The sequence below is a fragment of the Eleginops maclovinus genome, chromosome 3 (assembly GCF_036324505.1).
Source record: "Eleginops maclovinus isolate JMC-PN-2008 ecotype Puerto Natales chromosome 3, JC_Emac_rtc_rv5, whole genome shotgun sequence".
Taxonomy (NCBI): domain Eukaryota; kingdom Metazoa; phylum Chordata; class Actinopteri; order Perciformes; family Eleginopidae; genus Eleginops; species Eleginops maclovinus.
Window position 1 is genome coordinate 617,272 of NC_086351.1, and position 25,229 is coordinate 642,500.

At 45.9% G+C, this 25,229-nt stretch overlaps 2 protein-coding genes across 10 annotated transcripts in view; both read right to left on the reverse strand.

Annotated features, from left to right (window-relative positions):
- Positions 1 to 1,618: 1,618 nt before the first annotated feature.
- LOC134862278 (zinc transporter ZIP1-like) lies at positions 1,619 to 5,550 on the reverse strand. Of its 8 annotated transcripts, none has more exons than XM_063880112.1 (6): positions 5,396 to 5,550; positions 4,303 to 4,613; positions 4,093 to 4,165; positions 3,707 to 3,837; positions 3,221 to 3,527; positions 1,619 to 2,620 (listed from the first exon to the last, which is right to left on the reverse strand). In XM_063880112.1, exons 2-6 carry the CDS (start codon positions 4,462 to 4,464, stop codon positions 2,268 to 2,270), a joined length of 1,026 nt encoding a protein of 341 aa, XP_063736182.1. In that variant the 5' UTR covers positions 4,465 to 4,613; positions 5,396 to 5,550; the 3' UTR covers positions 1,619 to 2,267. The 8 variants fall into 8 exon arrangements, with proteins under 8 accessions (XP_063736182.1, XP_063736184.1, XP_063736183.1 ...); XM_063880109.1 differs by adding an exon at positions 2,807 to 2,928 and having other exon boundaries at positions 2,399 to 2,620; positions 3,707 to 4,165; XM_063880114.1 differs by lacking the exon at positions 4,093 to 4,165 and having other exon boundaries at positions 4,303 to 4,609.
- A 3,715-nt stretch (positions 5,551 to 9,265) lies between these two features.
- Positions 9,266 to 25,229, reverse strand: part of LOC134862243 (atrial natriuretic peptide receptor 1-like) — a 58,425-nt gene continuing 42,461 nt past the window's right edge. For both annotated transcript variants that reach the window (XM_063880032.1, XM_063880031.1), the window contains 16 exons: positions 24,777 to 24,912; positions 23,533 to 23,617; positions 21,980 to 22,097; positions 21,138 to 21,212; positions 20,624 to 20,701; positions 20,001 to 20,105; positions 19,766 to 19,837; positions 19,532 to 19,694; positions 18,850 to 19,005; positions 16,104 to 16,272; positions 15,353 to 15,499; positions 14,859 to 14,982; positions 14,541 to 14,609; positions 13,366 to 13,540; positions 12,607 to 12,705; positions 9,266 to 10,783 (listed from right to left, as the gene is read on the reverse strand). In XM_063880032.1, the coding sequence (XP_063736102.1) occupies positions 10,638 to 10,783; positions 12,607 to 12,705; positions 13,366 to 13,540; positions 14,541 to 14,609; positions 14,859 to 14,982; positions 15,353 to 15,499; positions 16,104 to 16,272; positions 18,850 to 19,005; positions 19,532 to 19,694; positions 19,766 to 19,837; positions 20,001 to 20,105; positions 20,624 to 20,701; positions 21,138 to 21,212; positions 21,980 to 22,097; positions 23,533 to 23,617; positions 24,777 to 24,912 (1,917 nt within the window). In that variant the 3' untranslated portion in view covers positions 9,266 to 10,637. The remainder of the gene's footprint in view (positions 10,784 to 12,606; positions 12,706 to 13,365; positions 13,541 to 14,540; positions 14,610 to 14,858; positions 14,983 to 15,352; positions 15,500 to 16,103; positions 16,273 to 18,849; positions 19,006 to 19,531; positions 19,695 to 19,765; positions 19,838 to 20,000; positions 20,106 to 20,623; positions 20,702 to 21,137; positions 21,213 to 21,979; positions 22,098 to 23,532; positions 23,618 to 24,776; positions 24,913 to 25,229) is intronic.

The following is a 25,229-nucleotide window of genomic DNA, read 5'->3' on the forward strand; positions in this document are numbered from 1 at the left end:
GTAAAGTAACTAAGTACTATACTAAAATACAATCTAAAGGTACTTGTACTTTACTTGAGTATTTGTTTGCTGCTTTGTACTTCTACTCCTCTAAAACTCAGAGGTAAAGGTTGTACTTTTACTCCACTACATGTATTTAATCTCTTCAATTACTTTACAGATTCTGATTACTGATGGTAAATATAATCCCTTAAATCAGACTGTAGTTCACCTGCAGTAAATCCAGCAGCTACCCTGCAGTATACAAAGCCATTCAAACTAGCTGCACCTTTACCAGCTCTGAGAACACTTTAATGATCAATCATTATAAAACATATCAGAGATATTATTCTGAATATCTTTTTATTTTGTTATTTTTTATTTATTTATATCTCTGTCTCTTAAAATGATGAAAATTAAAGAAGAAGTAGTGTGTGTGTGTGTGTGTGTGTGTGTGTGTGTGTGTGTGTGTGTGTGTGTGTGTGTGTGTGTGTGTGTGTGTGTGTGTGTGTGTGTGTGTTCGAGGTCAAATGAGAGCATGGTGTATGAGAGTTGTGACCGCCTAGTCTCAGCAACATATTTTGGTTTTGTTTTGCTCGAAGTGACACATCTTGTCAGATATAGAGGAGCTTTGGTTGTGGTTTAAAATTGGCGAGTGCCCCCTGCCGGCAGCTTCCAGCTACTGCAGGCAGAAGACAACGATAAACAGCATTCTGTCATCGAGAAGCTATGATAAATACAGCACACCAATGTTACACATAAATACGTTAGAATACAGTTAAAAATACCAAAACTACTATCATTATAAAACTTTATATTTGTTTGAGATACAACCAGACTTAAAACAAAACATTAAAGTACATTACTTTCAATATCTGTCGATGAACAAATTAAGCTGAACATAAAAAACACCAATAAAAAAAAGGTAAAATAAGTAATATCGACATAAATGGGGTTTGGATATTTCCAATCCATAGTAATACTTTAAAAAATAGAAATCTTATAACTGCCAAGACTTTTATCGATTGGGAGGGACTTTCTCTCCTTTGTTTACTTCTGGAACATAGTGACATCACTATGGAACACTCGAACACCTGAACATCAGCAGGAGAGGACTCTTTAAAGTAGAGACTCTACATACTGATATACACCTGAACATCAGCAGGAGAGGACTCTTTAAAGTAGAGACTCTACATACTGATATACACCTGAACATCAGCAGGAGAGGACTCTTTAAAGTAGAGACCCTACATACTGATATACACCTGAACATCAGCAGGAGAGGACTCTTTAAAGTAGAGACCCTACATACTGATATACACCTGAACATCAGTAGGAGAGGACTCTTTAAAGTAGAGACTCTACATACTAATATACACCTGAACATCAGCAGGAGAGGACTCTTTAAAGTAGAGACACTACATACTGATATACACCTGAACATCAGCAGGAGAGGACTCTTTAAAGTAGAGACTCTACATACTGATATACACCTGAACATCAGCAGGAGAGGACTCTTTAAAGTAGAGACTCTACATACTGATATACACCTGAACATCAGCAGGAGAGGACTCTTTAAAGTAAATCTTGAAACCTGAAAAAGGTTGTTTACAAAATATCCAGACTTTTTATTCAAAAGTCCCTGTTAAAGTTTTATTGGTAAATTCAGTCTTTCACGTTTCCTCATAATACAAAATAGAACACACACATTTTATACATGATAAAAATAACAGAGTCCTTAAAATGACTTTGGTTGAAATTCTTTGCTGTGATATTAGTGTCGAACACATATTGCGATCTGTCGGCACGTTTTTTATGATTGATGTAAAAAATGTCTGTTCATGAAATCCTGTCAAAGCACTTTGAGATAAAGATGAAGCTTCCTTTGTGTCTCTTTAGAATAGAGGATCGTTTCAGCTGCAGTGAGACGACGGACATCTCCCGTCCAGCAGACGAGAAACAGTTGATTTATTTCCGTTCAATAACCAACACACATTCACACGGACACACTCTCAACCGTCCTCAGCGGTTGGTTTGAGTCCAGGGTCAGGCAGAACTCAGACAGAAATATGATGTGATATTATTTAAAACCACGCATTAAACATATGAACTCAACATGTCCTGCTTCCATTGTCTGCAGGGTGCAGAGTAAGACCTGCTGATCACCATTACTGATTCAGGGGTCAAGAGGTACTTATAAAAGCTGCCGAAAAAACGACTGTAGAGACTTTTGACTTCAGAAATCATAAAGCGGTGTCAGTATGTGGAGACTATCCTGCCTGGGGTGATTACAGTTTGATGAAGAGCACGGCGGTGACCACGGCGAAGCCAGCAAGTAGCGCAGCCACCTTGGGGATGCGGTTCCCTCCGGAGCCGAGCTCGTGCGGGAGGATCTCCATGAAGGTGATGTAGAGGAAGCTTCCCGCCGCCAGTCCCTGCAGCGTACAGCGGGCCAGCCGGTGCTGTCGGGGCGCCTTCTTCTCCCAGAGCGCCGATCCCAGGCCGATGCCCAGCGGCGACATGGCGGCAAACAGCAGCAGGCAGCAGGCCACCAGGGGGCGCCGCAGCCGGCCCCGCGTCAGCGTGCAGGCCAGGCTGAAGGAGATGATGCTCTTGTGGACCATCAGCCCAAGAGTCAGAACTACACATGGAGAAGCAGCATTCAGTTCAAAGGAGGGAAACGTACTCAGATATTGTACTCTGACCTTCACTTGTCACAGAGTATTCTTACTCAAAGTAAGTATCACTGAATACTCTGTGAGTAGTCCTGCTTTCAAAATGTGACTGAAGTAAAAGTAGGAAAGTAACTAAAGGTATGATAACATACCTGCACACATATGACTGAGGAATCCAGAGCCAGCCGGATTAAAGACACACACAACCTGGGGAGCTTTTGAAGCAACTTTGGAACTGTTTTTGGATTTATGGAATTTCTTTCGTCTTTCTTTTCTGAAAAAAATAAAACTATGAATCTGCCTTCTCCGACTGGTTAGGCATAGGAAGGTGTTCGTAGCAAACAGGCACACTACTGTACCTCCTCACTGTGACTAAAGTGATGCTGTGTTTTTAATTGTTGTGAATGTTAATGTCTGTAGACGTGCCTCTAACTTTGGGACGCACAAGATTAGTGGGACTAATTCCTTAAAAGGTTCACTGCTCAGCGTCGGTCAGTGAAAGGTATCTGGAACATGCTTGTGTTGTTGAGTTTGTTTTATTCTCTTTGCTTTTTAAATAAACTTGCCTTGTCTTGCCACACAGGTCTCCTGCAGCCCCACTGCCAGCCCCTCCAACACGGAGTGCAGCGACAGCGAGAAGACCAGGACGAAGGAGCGCAGGGCCGACTGGGAGCTCAGGTCCACGTGGAAGTGGCTGCCGCCGGACTGCTCCGACACGCCGTGGCGGTGGGAGTTGATGCCGGAGTTTGGCAGCCAAAGAGCGCAACTCTCCTCCATCTGAGGCTGGTCCTTGAAGGCCAGGATGATCTGCTCCAGAACCAGAACCAGGAAGAAACCCATCGCCATGATGAACTCAGGCAGAGGGAACTGGAGCTGTGGGGAGAGAAGGAGACGCCGCTGAAAAGGGTGAACCATGATTATCAGATTTGGAATCGGAAGTGTCTAATGAGAGCAAACATCAGCTGCCTTTAGCTTAGCGGTGCTGAAGTTGTGTGTGTGTGTGTGTGTGTGTGTGTGTGTGTGTGTGTGTGTGTTATAAAGTGTGATCTTACGGTGACCCCCGCGCTGCTGAAGGCCTCCGTGATGCTCTGCAGGTACACCGGCAGCTGCTCCAGAAGACAGGTGGCCAAAAACACTCCTCCTGCAAAACAGCTGATCAGGCTGAGCAGCCTGTGCCTAAAACCTGCAAGACAAAGCTCAGCGATCGACCTGACGCCTGCTGCTCCAGCGAGGGCAGCAAAACTACTGATACCTCGCTGTGAAAATGCTCCACTACGAGCATATACTGTATACGGAGACCATCCAATGTCTCTTAAGTCTTTATCTCTACATGTACGGCTGCCAGTCCAGTGTGTGTTGAACTCCAACACGGGGAAAAACTGCCAGTAGTTTATAGAATACAATAAAATAAAATCAATCATTGAACTCAAAGACGTACCTATACAAAATAAAACAGGAGAAACTGAGAATGCTGAAGTGGTCTCTTCATTTATTCTGCGGCTGTATAAAACCTATGGTAAAAGTATTATCTGTGAAACGAAGTTAAAGTACACGGAGCAATTATTGTATTATTATTACACTTATAACAAATCATCATTATCATCATCATCATCATCATCATCATCATCATTAAGACTATTATGATTACGTGGGTCCCTGCTGCAGCCCCCTCCCCGAGCGATGCACAGCGGGCTGAATCCGAACAGCAGCGTGACGGAGAGCAGGAGAACCAGAGCTCCCGGTTTGACTTCCAGGCCGGGAACCCCCCCAGGAGACCTGAGGACCGAGGAGGAAACCCCCCCCACCACATCGGACATCTTTAATCTGGTTACTCTTCACCACGGCGAGGAGGAGGAGGAAGAGGAGGAGGAGCAGGAAGAGCAGGAACAGGAGCAGGAGGAGCAGCAGGAGGAGCAGGAGGAGCTCGGACCACTGGCATGGAGTCACACAGGAGTCTGTCTGACACAGGAATCAAATAATTAGACCCTGATCTGATATCTGTGGTTTATATATATATACAATTCTGAGAAAGAAGTATATATTCTGGGAAAAGTAAAATCTCAAAGAAAAAGTCACCCTTTCAGAGATGTCCCGCCCCCGCGCTAACCAATAGGAGCAGGGGGGTTCCAAAGTGATGTCACTATGGACGCTTTCAGGCAAATACATTAAACACCTGAAGTTCCTGAAGGCACCGTGGACTTAATAAACCAGCAGACGGGGACACAATTACACTGCAATCTGTCCACCCCATTTAGGGTTGAGTGAATAATATTTAGGGGGTCTTCGGGTCTTTTTTGGACCATGCTTAACAACCACTGAGCTAATGAGAACATATTGGGGGCTTTTGCTTTCCCCCCGGAGAACCTCAGCATTATTTATCCGAGATTTCGGTGATCCTCATTTCTCATGCTGAATATTTATAAGTTTGCATTCCCATGGTTTGATCCGTTTGACCGATATCTCTATACATTTAAGGAATCAGTTCTTGGATTTGATCCCAGGTGAGGAATACATTTCCGATTTCTCTTTCTCTTTACTTCTTCCAGGACCTGCTTCCACAGCAAACACCTCTGGAAACACTGGATATAAAGTGGTGCTTTGAAACTCAGATGTAAAGATCTGGTGATTTTTAACGACTAGTCAACAAATGTGAACGACTGAGACTGATATCTGAAAACTGAAAAACCAGGATGAGGAAACACTGCGTGTCATTTCCCCTCGTTTATAAATCCGAGTTGTACCTGAGTCCGGATCCAGCAGCTCGCTCGGGTCCTCCCGGATTTGATTAAAGAACTAAACCCACTTTATTCTTCTTTCTGGCTGGATGTGTCGAAATGTTGTCCGGGAAGTGGTGAGTCAGTTCCCATCAGCTGACCCTGAACTGGAGCTGTTGTCACACACAGCAACAGCACGCTACATCCGGGTTTCAAAATAAAACGCTGACTTTGACTCAACCAAGATTCTGTAGAGGAACATCTTTGCTTATATTCGTGTAAATGAAGCACATTTACTCCGTTTATTTACGTCCTTCACTTAAGGTAAGATACTCAACTGTAAATAAATGCTCCCTAAAGACCTGCATTCAGAAAGGTACTTAAGTCATAGTATTATCAAGAAAATCCACTCAATTTAAAAGTAAAAGTCCTCATTTAAAAAAAAAAACCCACTGCAAAGTATTAAAACATTTAATTAACCAATTAGAAGGAAAAGTTACAAATCTACACGTTAACTCATTTGTTAAGTACTTATTCAGAGAAGTCATTTAAGAAGTCGGGAAATTCTGTGTAAAGAGTCATTTAACGCCACTGCATGTATTCAATCAGGACGCAGATAAACCTCTAACTTCTGCTTTCCAGAGTAAAACATCTGAATGCAGTTTTGGAGAAGATTACCATCCGACATTTCAAGTTGAGGTGACGACGGGCACAGAGAGAGTGGTTCTGAAGGTCCAGGACCAAGGTGGAAATGTAGTCTGGTATTCACGCGTGCGACTGACAGGTACAGACTCCTCCTGATGTGGAGCTCAGACCCAGTGATAGACTGGATATACTCTAAAGTTAAGCTCTGAAGCTCCATAGCATTCTCTATGAAGGGTCCATGGCAGCGCATCTTTACATTAAACATACAACCTGTAATGTTCTAAAGCTAGAGTAAAACTAGTGTGGTGGTGAAACAACACAAGTATTTCCCTGTGTATCTACCAGGTCCAAGTCAGGACATGTCCCAGAGAAATGTCCCAGCAGAAGACAGACACCCAAAAGAGTGGCTGCTCTCAGTTCGGAACCAGCTTATCAGCGGACTGACTCCACCTGTCCTGAACGACCTTCTGGATAAACTCTTTGAGTCTGGAGTGATCAGAGAATCTGAAATGACGTCAATCAGAACAAAACCCCCCAAAAACGGAGCCCGAGAGATGGTGGACGCGGTGCGAAGCAAAGGAGCTGCAGCCTGCATGGTTCTGATCACTGCTCTCCGTGAGCTGGACCCCTGTCTTTTCAGCGAGCTCAACCCAAGCGGGAGCAACACCTTGTAGAGTGTGTGTGACAGTTGAAGTCCTGTGTTTTGTTACCTGTAACTTTTTCCCTTTGTCCTTGAAGGTATCACAGATTCTGAGCGAAGGCCACTTTCCTTCTCTCTTTTCTCCTGGACTCCCTCCTGAGAGCAGCTACCCGTATTGGCCTTCCTTTGGTATCATCTTAAGTTTTCAAGTTGTTTACTTTATTACATACAATACTTAATTTACCAGCATCCATTGCGTCCTTTCATCCATCTAATCATCACTCAGAGTTGTATGTGAATCTGTGGAGGATCGCCCTGCACCCTGACACACTACTGACAGATTAAACAGGAAACACATTTTGAAGCAGATGTGCTGAAATGGTTGTTTTGGGTCTGAATGGGGACATCTGCTGGTCTTCTCTTGGTATTGCATACAGATACTTACCTGTACATCATTTTAATCATTTTATTTTTGTTTTATTATCCTGTGGGAACCACCCTGTCCTGTTTTTCACTCTTATTCTATTGCTACTCAAACCACTGAATTCTCCCACGGGGATTAATAATGGTGCATCTTATTTTACCCTATTTTATCTTATTTTAGTTATGAGGTATTTCTGTATTGGTCCCTGAAGGCAGCATCTCCCTGGTCCAATGGGAATCTCTGTAAGGATTTTGGAAAATAATCTCTGTGTCAAATAAATGTTTCTGATTCTAAGGAGGAAAATCTCCATATAGTGGTATAGTCTGTAGGGACTTGGATTTTGGACTGAAAGGTCGCCGGTTCCCTTCCCAATCAGAACAAGAAACACTGGTACTGGAGAGGAGCCAGATCACCTCCTGGGCCACTGACGAGGAGCAAGGCTCCGAATCCGAACTGCTCCCTGGCGCTTGCTAGACTGCCTCTCCTCTCTAGATCCTCTGTGTGTGAATTTACAACTGTAAGCTAAAGGAGGCTAATGTTGGGCTATAAAGGAACTACAGCACGGTCACATGACTTCACGTCTCCACCGCTAAGCTAAAGGAGGCTAATGTTGGGCTATAAAGGAACTACAGCACGGTCACATGACTTCACGTCACCACCGCTAAGCTAAAGGAGGCTAATGTTGGGTTATAAAGGAACTACAGCACGGTCACATGACTTCACGTCACCACCGCTAAGCTAAAGGAGGCTAATGTTGGGCTATAAAGGAACTACAGCACGGTCACATGACTTCACGTCACCACCGCTAAGCTAAAGGAGGCTAATGTTGGGCTATAAAGGAACTACAGCACGGTCACATGACTTCACGTCACCACCGCTAAGCTAAAGGAGGCTAATGTTGGGCTATAAAGGAACTACAGCACGGTCACATGACTTCACGTCTCCACCGCTAAGCTAAAGGAGGCTAATGTTGGGCTATAAAGGAACTACAGCACGGTCACATGACTTCACGTCTCCACCGCTAAGCTAAAGGAGGCTAATGTTGGGCTATAAAGGAACTACAGCACGGTCACATGACTTCACGTCTCCACCGCTAAGCTAAAGGAGGCTAATGTTGGGCTATAAAGGAACTACAGCACGGTCACATGACTTCACGTCACCACCGCTAAGCTAAAGGAGGCTAATGTTGGGCTATAAAGGAGCTACAGCACGGTCACATGACTTCACGTCTCCACCGCTAAGCTAAAGGAGGCTAATGTTGGGCTATAAAGGAACTACAGCACGGTCACATGACTTCACGTCTCCACCGCTAAGCTAAAAGAGGCTAATGTTGGGCTATAACGGAACTACAGCACGGTCACATGACTTCACGTCTCCACCGCTAAGCTAAAGGAGGCTAATGTTGGGCTATAAAGGAACTACAGCACGGTCACATGACTTCACGTCTCCACCGCTAAGCTAAAAGAGGCTAATGTTGGGCTATAACGGAACTACAGCACGGTCACATGACTTCACGTCACCACCGCTAAGCTAAAGGAGGCTAATGTTGGGCTATAAAGGAACTACAGCATGGTCACATGACTTCACGTCTCCACCGCTAAGCTAAAGGAGGCTAATGTTGGGCTATAACGGAACTACAGCACGGTCACATGACTTCACGTCTCCACCGCTAAGCTAAAGGAGGCTAATGTTGGGCTATAAAGGAACTACAGCACGGTCACATGACTTCACGTCTCCACCGCTAAGCTAAAAGAGGCTAATGTTGGGCTATAACGGAACTACAGCACGGTCACATGACTTCACGTCTCCACCGCTAAGCTAAAGGAGGCTAATGTTGGGCTATAAAGGAACTACAGCACGGTCACATGACTTCACGTCTCCACCGCTAAGCTAAAGGAGGCTAATGTTGGGCGTGATCGCGTTTAGTCTCATTTAGACTCTTGTTAGCAACACGCTAAAGACGCACACACTCTGTTGGATCCCCTGAAGTAGACACAGAGATGAACTTCGCTTTCTGATCATTTTCCTAAAACTGCATGTAATAAGCATGTTATGGCACTATCTCTTAATTTAAGAGCTGTTTGCATAAAATCCTCACCTGTTGAATCCAAGAATTGTTAAAGGAAACCTTTCTCTTATAAACAGTCTGCACTGGGGGCGTTCTCCCAATATAATAATACAAGAAAAATTGAAGTTATTGCATTTTTTTAATTGAAAAACAAACAAGGAAACATTTACAGAGAACGGGCACTGAGATCTAATCATGTTTACTGATGTTTTCCAAAGCTGGCCATCATTGAGCAACTTCAGCGAGGTGTTGATGGATGGTTGAAATGTGAATGAGCCCTGCTACAGTCCACCTGATCACAGAAGTCACGCTCAACAGCAGTGAGCCCCGTTTCATCCACTGTAGAAAAGGCGGCTAATGGCTAATCTAACGAACCAAACTTACATTTACGAAACCAACCAGTTAGTATTCATCTGAGGAAGTCTTCTCACTGGTAAACTGAAGAAGAGTGTTGTTTAGAGGTCAGATTTCATCACCAGTTCATCTATTAATACACTTTGGTATGGGCTGATGTGTTATGTAATATGAACACTTATTAATTTACTGAATAATTGGATTTATTTTGAAGTAATGGCCTGATGTTTAACAGTCCTGATGTGCGTTTGTCTTCATTTACTCAGTGCTTATTCCTCTTTATGATAACTAATGTCAAAAAGGCACTAGAGCCTTTTCTGTATTTCTTTTGTTACAGTGAATTACAGGATGCTAACACCACGGTACAATATGTAGAAAAACCGGGGTGATATCCTCCGCCCTATTGTTAGGAAGTCTTCAATTAGGGAAGATGTAAAGTGATAACACTGCCAAAAATGACCCTTTCATGAGGGAAACACCAAGCTATGCAGCACTAAAGGTGTTAGAGGGGGGAGCCGTCCAACTGCACACACAACTCATGAGACCTGCAGCACACCATCTGACGTTATTATTGGTTCTCTGTCAGCGCTCCTCACTCTCTAGGTTTTGCAAAAAAAAAGTTCTTGCAGGTGCGTCGTCCGTGCAGCAGCATTTTCCTCAAGTCTGAATCCATCAGACCTGAAAAAGGAAAGGAGTCCTTTGCAGCCTCTCAGTGTTGGAGCTCCCATGGAAGAGTCCTCTGCAGAGCTGTTGGTGTACAACCTGCAAGTCACCCGTAAACCCACCTCAACTCGTACAACACATGAGATCTGCAGCACACGGTAGAACGTTATTGTGGTTGTCTTTGCATGTCTCTGCTCCTCCTTCACCTCCTGTCCCTGCACAGCTTTCAGAAAGTCCTCCTCTGTCCGTGCTTAACACTCTCCCTCTTCTCCATGCATGTACATTGTGAGTGCAGTCTAATCTACGTCTGGTGACTCCCTGAACCTCTGATAAAGAGCCGAGCCAGCAGTGGAGCTCTGAACCTTGGACGTTGAGAGAGCACCAGCCTTTTCCTCTCGTCTGAACCCATCATAAATGAAAAAGGAGGAGAGGAGTCCCTCCGTCCCCTCCTCTCTGTCCCCTGAAAGCTATCTTTTCATTGGCTGTCGCTCTCTCCCAGGAGCCAATAGGTGGTCATCTTCCCTTTGCCCTTCACGTCGATGTCTCCTCTCCTCTCCAGCTGGAAGCAGTTAAACTCCCGCAGGACGTCGTGAGTCGCCGCCGACACGTGGATCTTCAGCGCTGCACACACACACACACACACACACACACACACACACACACACACACACACACACACACACACACACACACACACACACACACACACACACACACACACACACACACACACACACACAGTTCAGTACAGAATCAGGTGTAATTCATTATTATAATTAACTATAGCTAACAAGACCAGAAAACATTTCAGGTGAGTTTCCAACAACAGATACAGCTGTCCAGCTTTTTGACCCTGAACCTCTCTTTAGTGTCTCCTGGTCTCCAGCTGTGTGCGTCTCTCTTTAGTGTCCCCTGGTCTCCAGCTGTGTGCGTCTCTCTTTAGTGTCTCCTGGTCTCCAGCTGTGTGCGTCTCTCTTTAGTGTCCCCTGGTCTCCAGCTGTGTGCGTCTCTCTTCAGTGTCCCCTGGTCTCCAGCTGTGTGCGTCTCTCTTTACTGTCCCCTGGTCTCCAGCTGTGTGCGTCTCTCTTTAGTGTCCCCTGGTCTCCAGCTGTGTGCGTCTCTCTTTAGTGTCCCCTGGTCTCCAGCTGTGTGCGTCTCTCTTTAGTGTCCCCTGGTCTCCAGCTGTGTGTCTCTCTTTAGTGTCCCCTGGTCTCCAGCTGTGTGTGTCTCTCTTTAGTGTCCCCTGGTCTCCAGCTGTGTGCGTCTCTCTTTAGTGTCCCCTGGTCTCCAGCTGTGTGCGTCTCTCTTTAGTGTCCCCTGGTCTCCAGCTGTGTGCGTCTCTCTTTACTGTCCCCTGGTCTCCAGCTGTGTGCGTCTCTATTTAGTGTCCCCTGGTCTCCAGCTGTGTGCGTCTCTCTTTAGTGTCCCCTGGTCTCCAGCTGTGTGCGTCTCTCTTTAGTGTCCCCTGGTCTCCAGCTGTGTGCGTCTCTCTTTAGTGTCCCCTGGTCTCCAGCTGTATGCGTCTCTCTTTAGTGTCCCCTGGTCTCCAGCTGTGTGCGTTTCTCTTTAGTGTCTCCTGGTCTCCAGCTGTGTGCGTCTCTCTTTAGTGTCCCCTGGTCTCCAGCTGTATGCGTCTCTCTTTAGTGTCCCCTGGTCTCCAGCTGTATGCGTCTCTCTTTAGTGTCCCCTGGTCTCCAGCTGTGTGCGTCTGTCTTTAGTGTCCCCTGGTCTCCAGCTGTGTGCGTCTCTCTTTAGTGTCCCCTGGTCTCCAGCTGTGTGCGTCTGTCTTTAGTGTCCCCTGGTCTCCAGCTGTATGCGTCTCTCTTTAGTGTCCCCTGGTCTCCAGCTGTATGCGTCTCTCTTTAGTGTCCCCTGGTCTCCAGCTGTATGCGTCTCTCTTTAGTGTCCCCTGGTCTCCAGCTGTATGCGTCTCTCTTTAGTGTCCCCTGGTCTCCAGCTGTGTGCGTCTGTCTTTAGTGTCCCCTGGTCTCCAGCTGTGTGCGTCTCTCTTTAGTGTCCCCTGGTCTCCAGCTGTGTGCGTCTCTCTTTAGTGTCCCCTGGTCTCCAGCTGTGTGCGTCTCTCTTTAGTGTCCCCTGGTCTCCGTTGTGTTGGAGCTTCTTGCAGCGTTTGGTTTCTGCAGCTTTTAGTAAACTGCTCATGTTTCCTCTGCTGAATGTTCTCTAGATGCTGCATGTGTTGAAGAGCTGCTGCAGATGTTTCTGCATGAGTTCTGAAGCTGTCTCTCCTGATAGAAGAGATTTGGGCCGTAGTAGGCCACCGTATCAAACTACATAGAAATGTTCGGCAATATAAAAAACTATTATAGAAATGAAAATAATTGTTTCCAAGAAATATAAAACAAATAAGAAATAAGAAGACAAATTAAGTGCAGACGTCAGACTCTCAAAGTAGAAGAGCTGTGGAGTTTAAAAACGTATCTGACCTTCGCCACTGGACTCCATGCGTGACGACGTGTTGACCGTGTCTCCGAACAAACAGTAGCGCGGCATCTTCAGACCCACCACCCCCGCACACACCGGACCTGCAGCACAGGAAACACACGGCAAGCTCATGCATCTCCGGAGCAGTGAATATACACCGCTCCTGATCTATCATCCTAATATTTTAAATATTAAATGTAATGCACCTGCTTTTGCAAACCTCCTCACAAAAAAACTCCAGATGTATGTTGTGCATCAAATTCGAGCAGAATAAGAACACTAACATTTGAATAATCCAAAGCGGGCAACCTCATTATATTGGTATTTATCCCCTGACTTTAACCTTTCATCACCAAGTGAGTTTACGAGGGATTTGCTTTGGTGTGTGCGCTGCAAACAAACGCTACAGTATTTACTTTTTAAAGAAATCACAAAAACAACGGTCATTTATAAAATTCTAAAGGAATATAAATATGTAGGAAACTAGTCAAATAAAATATATGTGAATTCAGTTTTTGGCACATATCTCATCCGTACGATATCAGCATTTCTTATCATCGCCCGTTGTTACTGAAGCCTGGAGCTGAAGCCTGGAGCTGAAGCATAGAGCTGAAGCCTTTAAGGAGAAGCTGGTGAGAGGAATGTGGGCCTCTGTCCATCATATTTATTCAAAAATCATCAAAATTTCCAGCCTTCGATTAACTCAGGCACCTGCTCCTCTCCCCTCCTCTGCACCATCCTGCGCAGCTCTGGGCACTCACCGCTGTGTACTCCTATCCTCAGCTTCAGCTGCTGCTCGGGCCGGTGGCAGATCTCGAACGTTCGCACGGCGTGCAGCAGGGCGAGCGCCATGCGGGCGATTTCCCTCCCGTGCAGATTCCCGTTCCTCACCGGCAACCCCGACACCACCATGTAGGCGTCGCCAATCGTTTCCACCTGCAGGGGGGCGGGGCACTTCATTTTCAGCGTATATAACGCACAAATACGATCACAACACTTCCACACAGAGCTAATGGTTCTTTCTTTATTCAAGTACGGCGGCCTACAGGTGCCAACACGCTTCTACGGCCCAAACATTTCCATCAGGAGAAACTCGATGCAGATATAGAAACACAAATCAAAACTCCTGCAGGAACATCTGCAGCAGCTCTTCAACACATGCAGCATCTAGAGAACATTCAGCAGAGGAAACATGAGCAGTTTACTAAAAGCTGCAGAAACCAAACGCTGCAAGAAGCTCCAACACAACGGAGACCAGGGGACACTAAAGAGAGACGCACACAGCTGGAGACCAGGGGACACTAAAGAGAGACGCACACAGCTGGAGACCAGGGGACACTAAAGAGAGACGCACACAGCTGGAGACCAGGGGACACTAAAGAGAGACGCACACAGCTGGAGACCAGGGGACACTAAAGAGAGACGCACACAGCTGGAGACCAGGGGACACTAAAGAGAGACGCACACAGCTGGAGACCAGGGGACACTAAAGAGAGACGCACACAGCTGGAGACCAGGGGACACTAAATACCAGGGGACACTAAAGAGACGCACACAGCTGGGACCTGAGCGCTGGGTGACACTCAGGATCATAAAGCTGGACTCTGTCTCAGAGTGAGTTGTCTCAGAGTGAGTCTGTCTCAGAACTGGAAGAGTTTGTCAGTATATCTGAAGGTTAGCTACGTTAGCGAGCTAGCTCACAGCAGATCTGCAGTGGCATCAGAAGGAGTCATGTGATCACATCGTTAGAATAAGACCAGAAAACATTTCAGGTGAGTTTCCAACATTTGTGTTTCTATATCTGCATCGTTCCTGAAGCTGCAGCGAGTTTCTCCCGATGCAAATGTTTTGGGTCGTTGTAGCGCACTTGCTCTCGTCGGCCTCCGTATCAAACATTAAGATATAATTATTATATTAAAGAACTACTCTATTGAACCTTGTAAACGTCAAAGTTGTCGATGATGGCGTCGAAACAGGTGTAGAGGTCGTTGAGCAGCGTCACCACCTGCAGAGAAACCACCTTCAGCTTGACGCTGCAGACACCAGAGTACTGAAGTATGTTTGTGGATACAAATACACCACTGTGAACCTTAATACTATATCCTACTAAAACGTACACATTGAATACTTATATGCAGTAACTGTTTAACGGCATTATGTTTATATGTTTCATAATTATGTATTATATTTGAAACTGAATTAGTAAACCCATAGCGCAGCTGTATCTGAACGTGTGTGACTACATCTGAAGGACCTGCAGCGGCGTGCTCTCTGCTGAGATGGCGGTGAATCCCACGATGTCGCTGAAGTAGATCGAGACCGAGTCGAAGGCCTCGGCCTGAACCGTCTCCCCCCTCTTCAGCTGCTCCGCCACCGAACTGGGGGGGGGGGGACAAGTATAAAAGATAGTATCTGGTACAGCAGTATTAGTACACAGTACTCACTGAGGCAGTATCTGGTACAGCAGTATTAGTACACAGTACTCACTGAGGCAGTATCTGGTACAGCAGTATTAGTACACAGTACTCACTGAGGCAGTATCTGGTACAGCAGTATTAGTACACAGTACTCACTGAGGCAGTATCTGGTACAGCAGTATTAGTACACAGTACTCACTGAGGCAGTATCTGGTACAGCAGTATTAGTACACAGTACTCACTGAGGCAGTATCTGGTACAGCATCAGTATTAGTACACAGTACTCACTGAGGCAGTATCTGGTACAGCAGTATTAGTACACAGTACTCACTGAGGCAGTATCTGGTACAGCAGGTTCTCGGCCTTGTGTTTCTCTTCATGGTACGCCTGAGTCCGCTCCTCCACCAGCTCCTCCAGGTTGTTGGCGTAAAGCTCCATCCGGGAGAGCAGGTTATCCAGGATGTTAGTCCTGGACTCCCTGCACGCACACGCACACACACACACACACACACACACACACACACACACACACACACACACACACACACACACAGTATTCAGAAATGGGTTCTTGATATCAGTATGTAGCATCTGGCGCTTCTGGGCTGAGTGGTGGTGGCAAAGTCCACAGGGAACTGGCCCGTAGCACTTTGACAAGTCCCGAAAGACCAAGTGCTATCGTGGTGTCCCTGAGCAAGGCACCACTCCCTACACTGCTCCCCGGGCGCCGTACACATAGCAGCCCACTGCTCCTAACACTAGGATGGGTCAAATGCAGAATGTAAAATGTCCCCCCTGTGGGACCACTAAGGGTTCCTTCTTCTCTTCTACAAACCATTTCTGTGTTGGACCCTGAAGGCAGCATCTCTCTGGTCCAATGGGAGTCCTCCGTGTGATTTTGGATTATTGCAGGAAATAATCTCTGAGTCAAACAAACGTTTATGATTCTGACCCTCTTCGTTCAGAAGGATAATCTCCACATATTAACGCTCTATGATTTCTGACACAGACTTGTTTCAGGACAACAACCAAACCTTCTGAGTCCATCGATCGGTCACTCAGCTTTATTCTACAGCACTCACTTGTTCTGTTTACGCAGCAGCACCCGGATGTGGTTGAACTCCGGTCTCTCGGTGGGCTCTTCCGCCCAGCAGCGCTGCATCAGCTGCCCCAGCTCAGGGCTGTGAATCTCGGAGTCGATGGTGGGCCGGAGGCAGGGCCATTCACCCAGAACCACCCGGTCCACGATCTCTGCAGGGAGGGGGGGGGGACAGGTTTATTTGTGCAGATGTTTACAAGGACTCTTATGAATCATTTCCAGTTTAGTTTTGATCCTGTAACTCTGTAAAGTACACAGAGTTAGTAGAGAGGTACATTTAGTTTGCAGAGTCAGTGCGTCTCTACTTTAAAGAGTCCTCTCCTGCTGATGTTCAGGTGTATATCAGTATGTAGAGTCTCTACTTTAAAGAGTCCTCTCCTGCTGATGTTCAGGTGTATATCAGTATGTAGTGTCTCTATTTTAAAGAGTCCTCTCCTGCTGATGTTCAGGTGTATATCAGTATGTAGCGTCTCTACTTTAAAGAGTCCTCTCCTGCTGATGTTCAGGTGTATATCAGTATGTAGAGTCTCTACTTTAAAGAGTCCTCTCCTGCTGATGTTCAGGTGTATATCAGTATGTAGTGTCTCTACTTTAAAGAGTCCTCTCCTGCTGATGTTCAGGTGTATATCAGTATGTAGAGTCTCTACTTTAAAGAGTCCTCTCCTGCTGATGTTCAGGTGTATATCAGTATGTAGTGTCTCTACTTTAAAGAGTCCTCTCCTGCTGATGTTCAGGTGTATATCAGTATGTAGAGTCTGTACTTTAAAGAGTCCTCTCCTGCTGATGTTCAGGTGTATATCAGTATGTAGTGTCTCTACTTTAAAGAGTCCTCTCCTGCTGATGTTCAGGTGTATATCAGTATGTAGAGTCTCTACTTTAAAGAGTCCTCTCCTGCTGATGCTCAGGTGTATATCAGTATGTAGTGTCTCTACTTTAAAGAGTCCTCTCATCCGGACAGTATTATGGTTTTAATGTGAGATATTGTTTTCTCTATAAATCCTAGAAGGAAGATCCTGTATGTGAGTTTTTTGTGAAGGAATGAATAATCTCTCCATAATTCCTAGAAACACTCGGCTCTGCTCCCCTGCTCCCTGTCGGCTGTGGTTTGGAAACAGAAACTTTTCCATGTCTACTTTAATAGTTTCTCTGATCTTTAGCTGTTTGACTCTGAGCCTGTTTAGAATAAATGAAGCCTCGGCAAATGAATTCCTGGAAAGCGTTTTGGGAAATAAATCTGGAGAAGAAGGAAGAGTGCTGAGTCCAGCTGGCACGCAAACGATAAGAGCCACAGAGATGCATTCCTCTAACGAGCTGCAGAATCACACTTTCAAATACCAATGGAGGACGACCCGCTCGGCAAAAGCTGCTTGCAAACAAGAAGAAGTATTCAGAGCAACAGTACCACAACATGACGTCATCTCAAGGTAAGGTCATACGTTGGAAATCTCAAGTAAAAGTAAAAGTACTTCAGCTTTGATCACGCATTCTCTGTGGCATCGTTTCCACGAGCTTCTGCTCAACATTTATTTCTGTCTGTCATTATTTTTGACCTTGTATTGATGACGGGAGATTCAGACCACTGCGCAAAGTCTTCTCCAGCACATCCCAAAGATCCTCAATGGGTTCAGGTCTGGACTCTGGGGGGGCCGATCCATGTGTGAAATGATGTCTCATGCTCCCTGAACCACTCTCTCACAGTCTGAGCCCGATGGATCCTGGCATTGTCCTCTTGGAACATGCCCGCTCCATCAGGGGAGAAGAGATCCATGGATGGAATAACCTGGTCCTTCAGTATATTCAGGGAGTCAGCTGACCTCATTCTTTGGGTTGCTGAACCTAGACCAGACCAACTGCAGCCCCCCCAGATCACAGCCCTGCCCCCCACAGGCTGGGGACCTTTGTTTTGGCCGGGCAGTGTGTGTGACATTATTACTATACTATAAGTGGAACTGTATTTCTGTACACAACGTTCTGATACATGAAGTGTTGCTTTCCTTTTCTTGTCGTAATGTATTGAATACCTTTTGTTTAGTTTTCAGCAAAATCTTATCGTGAAAGGTGTCCGATAAACATGCTGCTGTGAAATGACATACCCATTATTACCATTATTACTACTATAACCACACCTTGAAAAACACCAACTTTAAGGACTTTTAAAAGACTTTCTAACCCTTTAAAAATACCCTTCGGAGTGCTGTCGGGGGTTATTGAGGATGCTGAATCCATTTCTGACATTGTCAGGGTCGGAAACGTTTGTCCTCCCTGTGGGCTGATTTTGATGAGTATTTGGTCCATTTTGAAGTTTAGGGGACTCTGGATCATCTGGATTGGACAGATGAGTTGTCCCCAGTAGAGGTAATAACATTCCTCTTGTGCTCTCTGTGTGCAATGGTCTCAACACGACTCATGGAAGTCAAAATGAGCCCACAGAGAGAACAGATTTGACCAGAGACACAATCTTTGATCCTGAAATGTCAGACATGGATTCAACAATCTCAATAACCTCTCCTAAACGGTCCAAATCTGCCAAGATCATTTTGTATTATTGTCCAAATAGGCTATAATGCTAATCAACACAACTTATGCTAATTGTGTAAATTGCCCAGCACATGCAGGTTAGCATCCAGCAGTTTCTCTGAGCTGGAGACCCCTGCTCTACATTTCTAAAACAACCCTTTCCAGGTTCCCAGCAGGACTCTCTGACAATCGGAATACTTTCTATGTCCCACCTTTGGGGCTGAGGGGTTCTCCCTCCAGGTAAAAGGCTCCCCGACGCAGCGCCACCTCCTGCAGGATGATGCCGAAGCTGTAGACGTCTCCTTTCTGGGTCCCCTGAGGAGGAGGGGCCTCCATGCGGAGCAGCTCCGGAGCCATCCACAGCCTCTCTGCATCACAGGGTGACATAAAAAACACGTCAACACGGCTTTTTCAGATCTGTCACTGCCTGAACACACACCGCTCCACACCGCTCCACACCGCTCCACACCGCTCCACACCGCTCCACACCGCTCCACACCTCAAACCCTTACTCCAATCCTCATTATGAGAGCCACGCGCTGGAGGATCGCCAGATCACTCACAGTCGCTAGCTAGTTAGATGGGTAGCTAAGGAGCTAAGGTAAGCTAGCTAACTTTAGCAAGGTTTACAGACAGACAGACAGACAGACAGACAGACAGACAGAGGGACAGACAGACTGACTGACAGAGGGACAGACAGACAGACAGACAGACAGACAGACAGACAGACAGACAGACAGACAGACAGACAGACAGACAGACAGAGGGACAGACTGACTGACTGACAGAGGGACAGACAGAGGGACAGACAGACAGACTGACTGACTGACAGACAGAGGGACAGACAGACTGACATAGGGACAGACAGACAGACAGACAGACAGTGTCACTCACGGGCGTAGTAGGAGTGAGCGTCCTTCCCCGAGTCGCTCACAGACCTGAAGCTGGACAGACCGTAGTCGGTGATCTTCAGCACGAAGCGGTTATCCACCACGCAGTTAGACGACTTGAGTTTCCCGTGAGAGAGGATCACGCTGTTGTGGAGGAACACCATGCCCTGCAGAGAGAGTGCATACATACATACGGACTCCACGGCTTCAGAGGAGTTGAGTCAGAGTAATAATTTACCTTAACGATGTCATTGATGAGAGAGTACTTAAACATCCAGTCCAGAGTGATGCTGTCGTTCTCCAAAATGTCCTGGAGACACACAATACAGACTGTAACAGACAGGCAGACAGACAGACAGGCAGGCAGACAGGCAGACAGACTGACAGAGAGACAGACAGGCAGGCACAAAGGCCGACAGACAGACAGGCAGACAGAGAGACAGACAGACAGAGAGACAGATAGACAGACAGACCTGCAGACTTCCTCTGGGACAGTACTCTAAGATGATGCAGATGTTGGGGGGGTCGATGCACGCCCCGATGAACCTCGTCAGATGTTCGTTCTGAACGTCCCGCATCTACACACACACACACACACACACACACACACACACACACACACACACACACACACACACACACACACACACACACACACACACACACACACACACACACACACACACAGGTCACTGATTACTGAAAACAAAAAGCTACTGGCCCGATTTCCTGAAACCTGATTGGAGCATTAGCCAAAACAAACCCTTTAAAGAGTTCCTATTCTGCTGTTTGGGGTGTTCCCTCTCCTGCGTGTCATGGTGGTGTTTGTGCATGTTTATGGTCTGCAAAGGCTGAAATCCCTGTGTTCCCTCCAGACACATCCCCCCCGTTTGAAACTCCTCCACTGGACTCCTTTGTTTACTTCAGAAACATGGTGACATCACTATGGAACATTTGTGACAGATGTGTATAAAAATAAATCTGAGCAATAAAATACGAACGGCTTGTTTTGAGCATGTTCTTTCCACATGTCAGCTCCTTAACACCCCCCAGTTAGAGGAAAATCACCCTGCCTTTACATCTGGAGATCACTCACGTGTTTGAGCTCAAACAGGACCTCCCTGTTCAGCTCGATGCGTTTCCTGTTGGAGTATTTGATGGCCATGATGTTTCCCTGGAGAAACACAACATGTTCACTCATCATTTACTATACACCAGGCTGTGTGGAAGAAGACTTGAAACTACAGATTGAGACCATAAGCTCAGGAAAACCTTACTGAGGTAACAAATCAAGAGAGAAAAAGGCTCATTTTCTCATTGACTTCTATACAATCAGCCAGTGGGACCGCCCCCTGCAGGAGAGTAAAGGACATGCAGCTTTAAGGCGTCACACCCTGAGAATGTGGCCTGTCCTTATCCTAAACTAAAGGATGACAGGATATCTGTGTGCATCACTCAGCGGCCAACAGTGTCATGTCTCTGTTCATGAAATGCGCTGTGATGTAATGACATGTGTACTCTGTGTAAACCTTCAGAACACAGAAAGGAATTGGACAATAGGGGAAACATGTTGTGCATTATACAACACCTCTCTCCTAAAGTAAACTCACCCTATAATATCCAGTTTTTGCAAAAACCTGCATGTTTCCATCCCCAGTCATCAGGGAGCCGTAGTTAGAGCCTCTCTGCAGAACGAGAGGGAGAAAATAACGTCAGCAATTCAAAGTACTGGATTCAAAACCGGACTGAAGTGAAGCTAAAGAACCTCAAATGTTTGATATGATATGTGTGGATTACTGCAGCGTCTGCGCATCATGTTCTATACATCCAAAGTCTTCATCTCCGTGTTTTGTAAACTTCTTGCACATTGTTCTTATTTTCCTTCAGAAAATGTTCACATATTTTTGAGATTACTCAGATATTTCTTCTGACTCGTTCAGATATATATTCCATATATTTCGGGATTTCCTTGGGCTGTTTTTTTACAGCCATTTTTATCATATTTCTCAGACTTTATGGTCATATTGTTTGATTTTCAGATTGAAACAGTGTCTGTCAGCAGTATCCTGCGGTTGATTTACGGTCGTTTTACCTGCTTCATAAAGCGTTGGTTTAATCTGCAGCTGAGCATCACATCCATAACATCAGCGCACGTTTGTATCTCTAAAGTCCACCTTCTTATGGATATTAATTGGAACATTTAACATCACTTTTAAAATAGTTTTCTGATGATTAAAATCAAATTTACAAATATTTTATTCTGATATTTATTTATGAAATATTTCACTCAAGACTTAATTTAGCTTAAAAATGAGGAGTTTTCTCCAAATACAAACAACATTTCCTCTTTGACTTTACAACAAAGTCAAAGAGTGTGTGTGTGTGTGTGTGTGTGTGTGTGTGTGTGTGTGTGTGTGTGTGTGTGTGTGTGTGTGTGTGTGCGTGTGCAGACCAGGGACAGTGTGAGCTTGCTGCCACTGCGCATCACTTTGTCCAGGTTGCCCATCTGGATGTCGTCCCAGGAAATCCTCCAAAGCTGAGCCACCAGCTCCTTCTCCAACTTCATCCTCCTATGGGGGAGGGGGGGGGAGAGAGAGAGAGAAAAGGAGAGAGAGAGAGAGAAGGAATAGTTGTATGTGCTTATTTTAAGTATACTATTCCAGTTATGAGACACACAAAGACAGTTGACCAGCTTTATGATCCTGAAGGTCTCCCGGTGCTCTGGTCTCCAGCTGTGTGCGTCTCTCTTTAGTGTCCCATGGTCTCCAGCTGTGTGCGTCTCTCTTTAGTGTCCACTGGTCTCCAGCTGTGTGCGTCTCTCTTTAGTGTCCCCTGGTCTCCAGCTGTGTGCGTTTCTCTTTAGTGTCCCCTGGTCTCCAGCTGTGTGCGTCTCTCTTTAGTGTCCCCTGGTCTCCAGCTGTGTGCGTCTCTCTTTACTGTCCCCTGGTCTCCAGCTGTGTGCGTCTCTCTTTACTGTCCCCTGGTCTCCAGCTGTGTGCGTCTCTCTTTAGTGTCCCCTGGTCTCCAGCTGTGTGCGTCTCTCTTTAGTGTCCACTGGTCTCCAGCTGTGTGCGTCTCTCTTTAGTGTCCCCTGGTCTCCAGCTGTGTGCGTCTCTCTTTAGTGTCCCCTGGTCTCCAGCTGTGTGCGTCTCTCTTTAGTGTCCCCTGGTCTCCAGCTGTGTGCGTCTCTCTTTAGTGTCCCCTGGTCTCCAGCTGTGTGCGTCTCTCTTTAGTGTCCCCTGGTCTCCAGCTGTGTGCGTCTCTCTTTAGTGTCCCCTGGTCTCCAGCTGTGTGCGTCTCTCTTTAGTGTCCCCTGGTCTCCAACTGTGTGCGTCTCTCTTTAGTGTCCCCTGGTCTCCAGCTGTGTGCGTCTCTCTTTAGTGTCCCCTGGTCTCCAGCTGTGTGCGTCTCTCTTTAGTGTCCCCTGGTCTCCAGCTGTGTGCGTCTCTCTTTACTTTCCCCTGGTCTCCAGCTGTGTGCGTCTCTCTTTAGTGTCCCCTGGTCTCCAGCTGTGTGCGTCTCTCTTTAATGTCCCCTGGTCTCCAGCTGTGTGCGTCTCTCTTTAGTGTCCCCTGGTCTCCAGCTGTGTGCGTCTCTCTTTAGTGTCCCCTGGTCTCCAGCTGTGTGCATCTCTCTTTAGTGTCCCCTGGTCTCCAGCTGTGTGCGTCTCTCTTTAGTGTCCCCTGGTCTCCGTTGTGTTGGAGCTTCTTGCAGCGTTTGGTTTCTGCAGCTTTTAGTAAACTGCTCATGTTTCCTCTGCTGAATGTTCTCTAGATGCTGCAGGTGTTGAAGAGCTGCTGCAGATGTTCCTGCATGAGTTCTGTACGATTAACGTTTGCACCTGTCGGCCCCTGTATGTACAGAATCATTAAGCTTTAAAATCAAGGTTTCTAAACTGAGAGCCACTGCCTTCTGTCTCCCGTCAGACTCATGACCGACGTGTGGTTTGGGAAACGTAGGATCTTTGTTATTTAAAGGTGTAATGTGAGCAGGAGCTGCTCTCACCTGTAGATGAAGATGGTGACGGTGAGGGTCATCGTGAAGATGAAGAACACCACGGTGAAGACCATCTGATGGATGGTGACCGTCTCTGAGAGAGAGAGGAAACCAATACACACTGAATACAATGCTTTACTTTCCATGTGCTACAATATGTATATAGGGCTGGTTGGTTCCATATTAGAGCTGTAAATAAACCTGTGGAGTCTTCATCCAATCTGGTTAGCTTCTGTTTACTTCAGGAAAAAAGTGACATCACCATCTAATCGCTTCTATTGGCTAGTGCTCCGACACTTTGTAAGTGATAGGCTAAGGGACGGGACATCTCTAAGCGGTTGACCAATCACAACAGAGCCAGCCAGCTAACAAATCAGAGCAGACTGGGCTCTGGTTTTTATACCTTAAAGCAGCTGATATACACCTGAACATCAGCAGGAGAGGACTCTTTAAAGTAGAGACACTACATACTGATATACACCTGAACATCAGCAGGAGAGGACTCTTTAAAGTAGAGACACTACATACTGATATACACCTGAACATCAGCAGGAGAGGACTCTTTAAAGTAGAGACACTACATACTGACATACACCTGAACATCAGCAGGAGAGGACTCTTTAAAGTAGAGACTCTACATACTGATATACACCTGAACATCAGCAGGAGAGGACTCTTTAAAGTAGAGACACTACATACTGATATACACCTGAACATCAGCAGGAGAGGACTCTTTAAAGTAGAGACACTACATACTGATATACACCTGAACATCAGCAGGAGAGGACTCTTTAAAGTAGAGACACTACATACTGATATACACCTGAACATCAGCAGGAGAGGACTCTTTAAAGTAGAGACACTACATACTGATATACACCTGAACATCAGCAGGAGAGGACTCTTTAAAGTAGAGACTCTACATACTGATATACACCTGAACATCAGCAGGAGAGGACTCTTTAAAGTAGAGACTCTACATACTGATATACACCTGAACATCAACAGGAGAGGACTCTTTAAAGTAGAGACACTACATACTGATATACACCTGAACATCAGCAGGAGAGGACTCTTTAAAGTAGAGACTCTACATACTGATATACACCTGAACATCAGCAGGAGAGGACTCTTTAAAGTAGAGACACTACATACTGATATACACCTGAACATCAGCAGGAGAGGACTCTTTAAAGTAAAGTTCAGGGTTGACATTAAAAATACGGTAAACTTGTTGGTGTGTTTTCACGGACTTGTGGCACAGACAGGGTTGTCGTTCTTGAAGCCGCAGACGGGAACATCCAGAGGACAAACTCCACCGCGCCAGTGCAGTGTGGTTCCAGGTTTGGCTGTGAGCTGCTCCTCTGAACTGTTGTACATCAGAACTATCTGCAAGATCAAAAAACAGTTCCAGACGTTGGGTGTTGAGTCAGTGTTCATGCAGACGAAAGTCTTTTCACCTTTATCAGAGTTGAATGACACAGTATTAATGCATGCTGTTGCACGTGATTGTTCAGTATTAAAGTAGTCAGATGATGTATTAGATTAAGAGTAGAAACACCTCAAGGTGACATTTATGGAAGGTTGATCTGACAAGTATACTGGCTAGCAGATCACAGGGTGTTTCTGGGCGTGACTGAGGTCCTTTTACGTTGCTAATTTAATGATCTGGCAAATGATCGTTGTGTGGTCACCAAGATTTCCAG

Bases quoted from the DNA above. Each gene is read 5' to 3' on its own strand.
- LOC134862278 (XM_063880106.1), bottom strand. From the start codon at position 4,464: ATGTGGTGGGGGGGGTTTCCTCCTCGGTCCTCAGGTCTCCTGGGGGGG. The intron at 3,528-3,706 runs GTAAGATCACAC...CTCTCCCCACAG, and splicing joins TCAGCAGCGCGGGGGTCACC to CTCCAGTTCCCTCTGCCTGA. The intron at 2,621-3,220 runs GCAAGTTTATTT...CTCCATGTGTAG, and splicing joins GACCTGTGTGGCAAGACAAG to TTCTGACTCTTGGGCTGATG.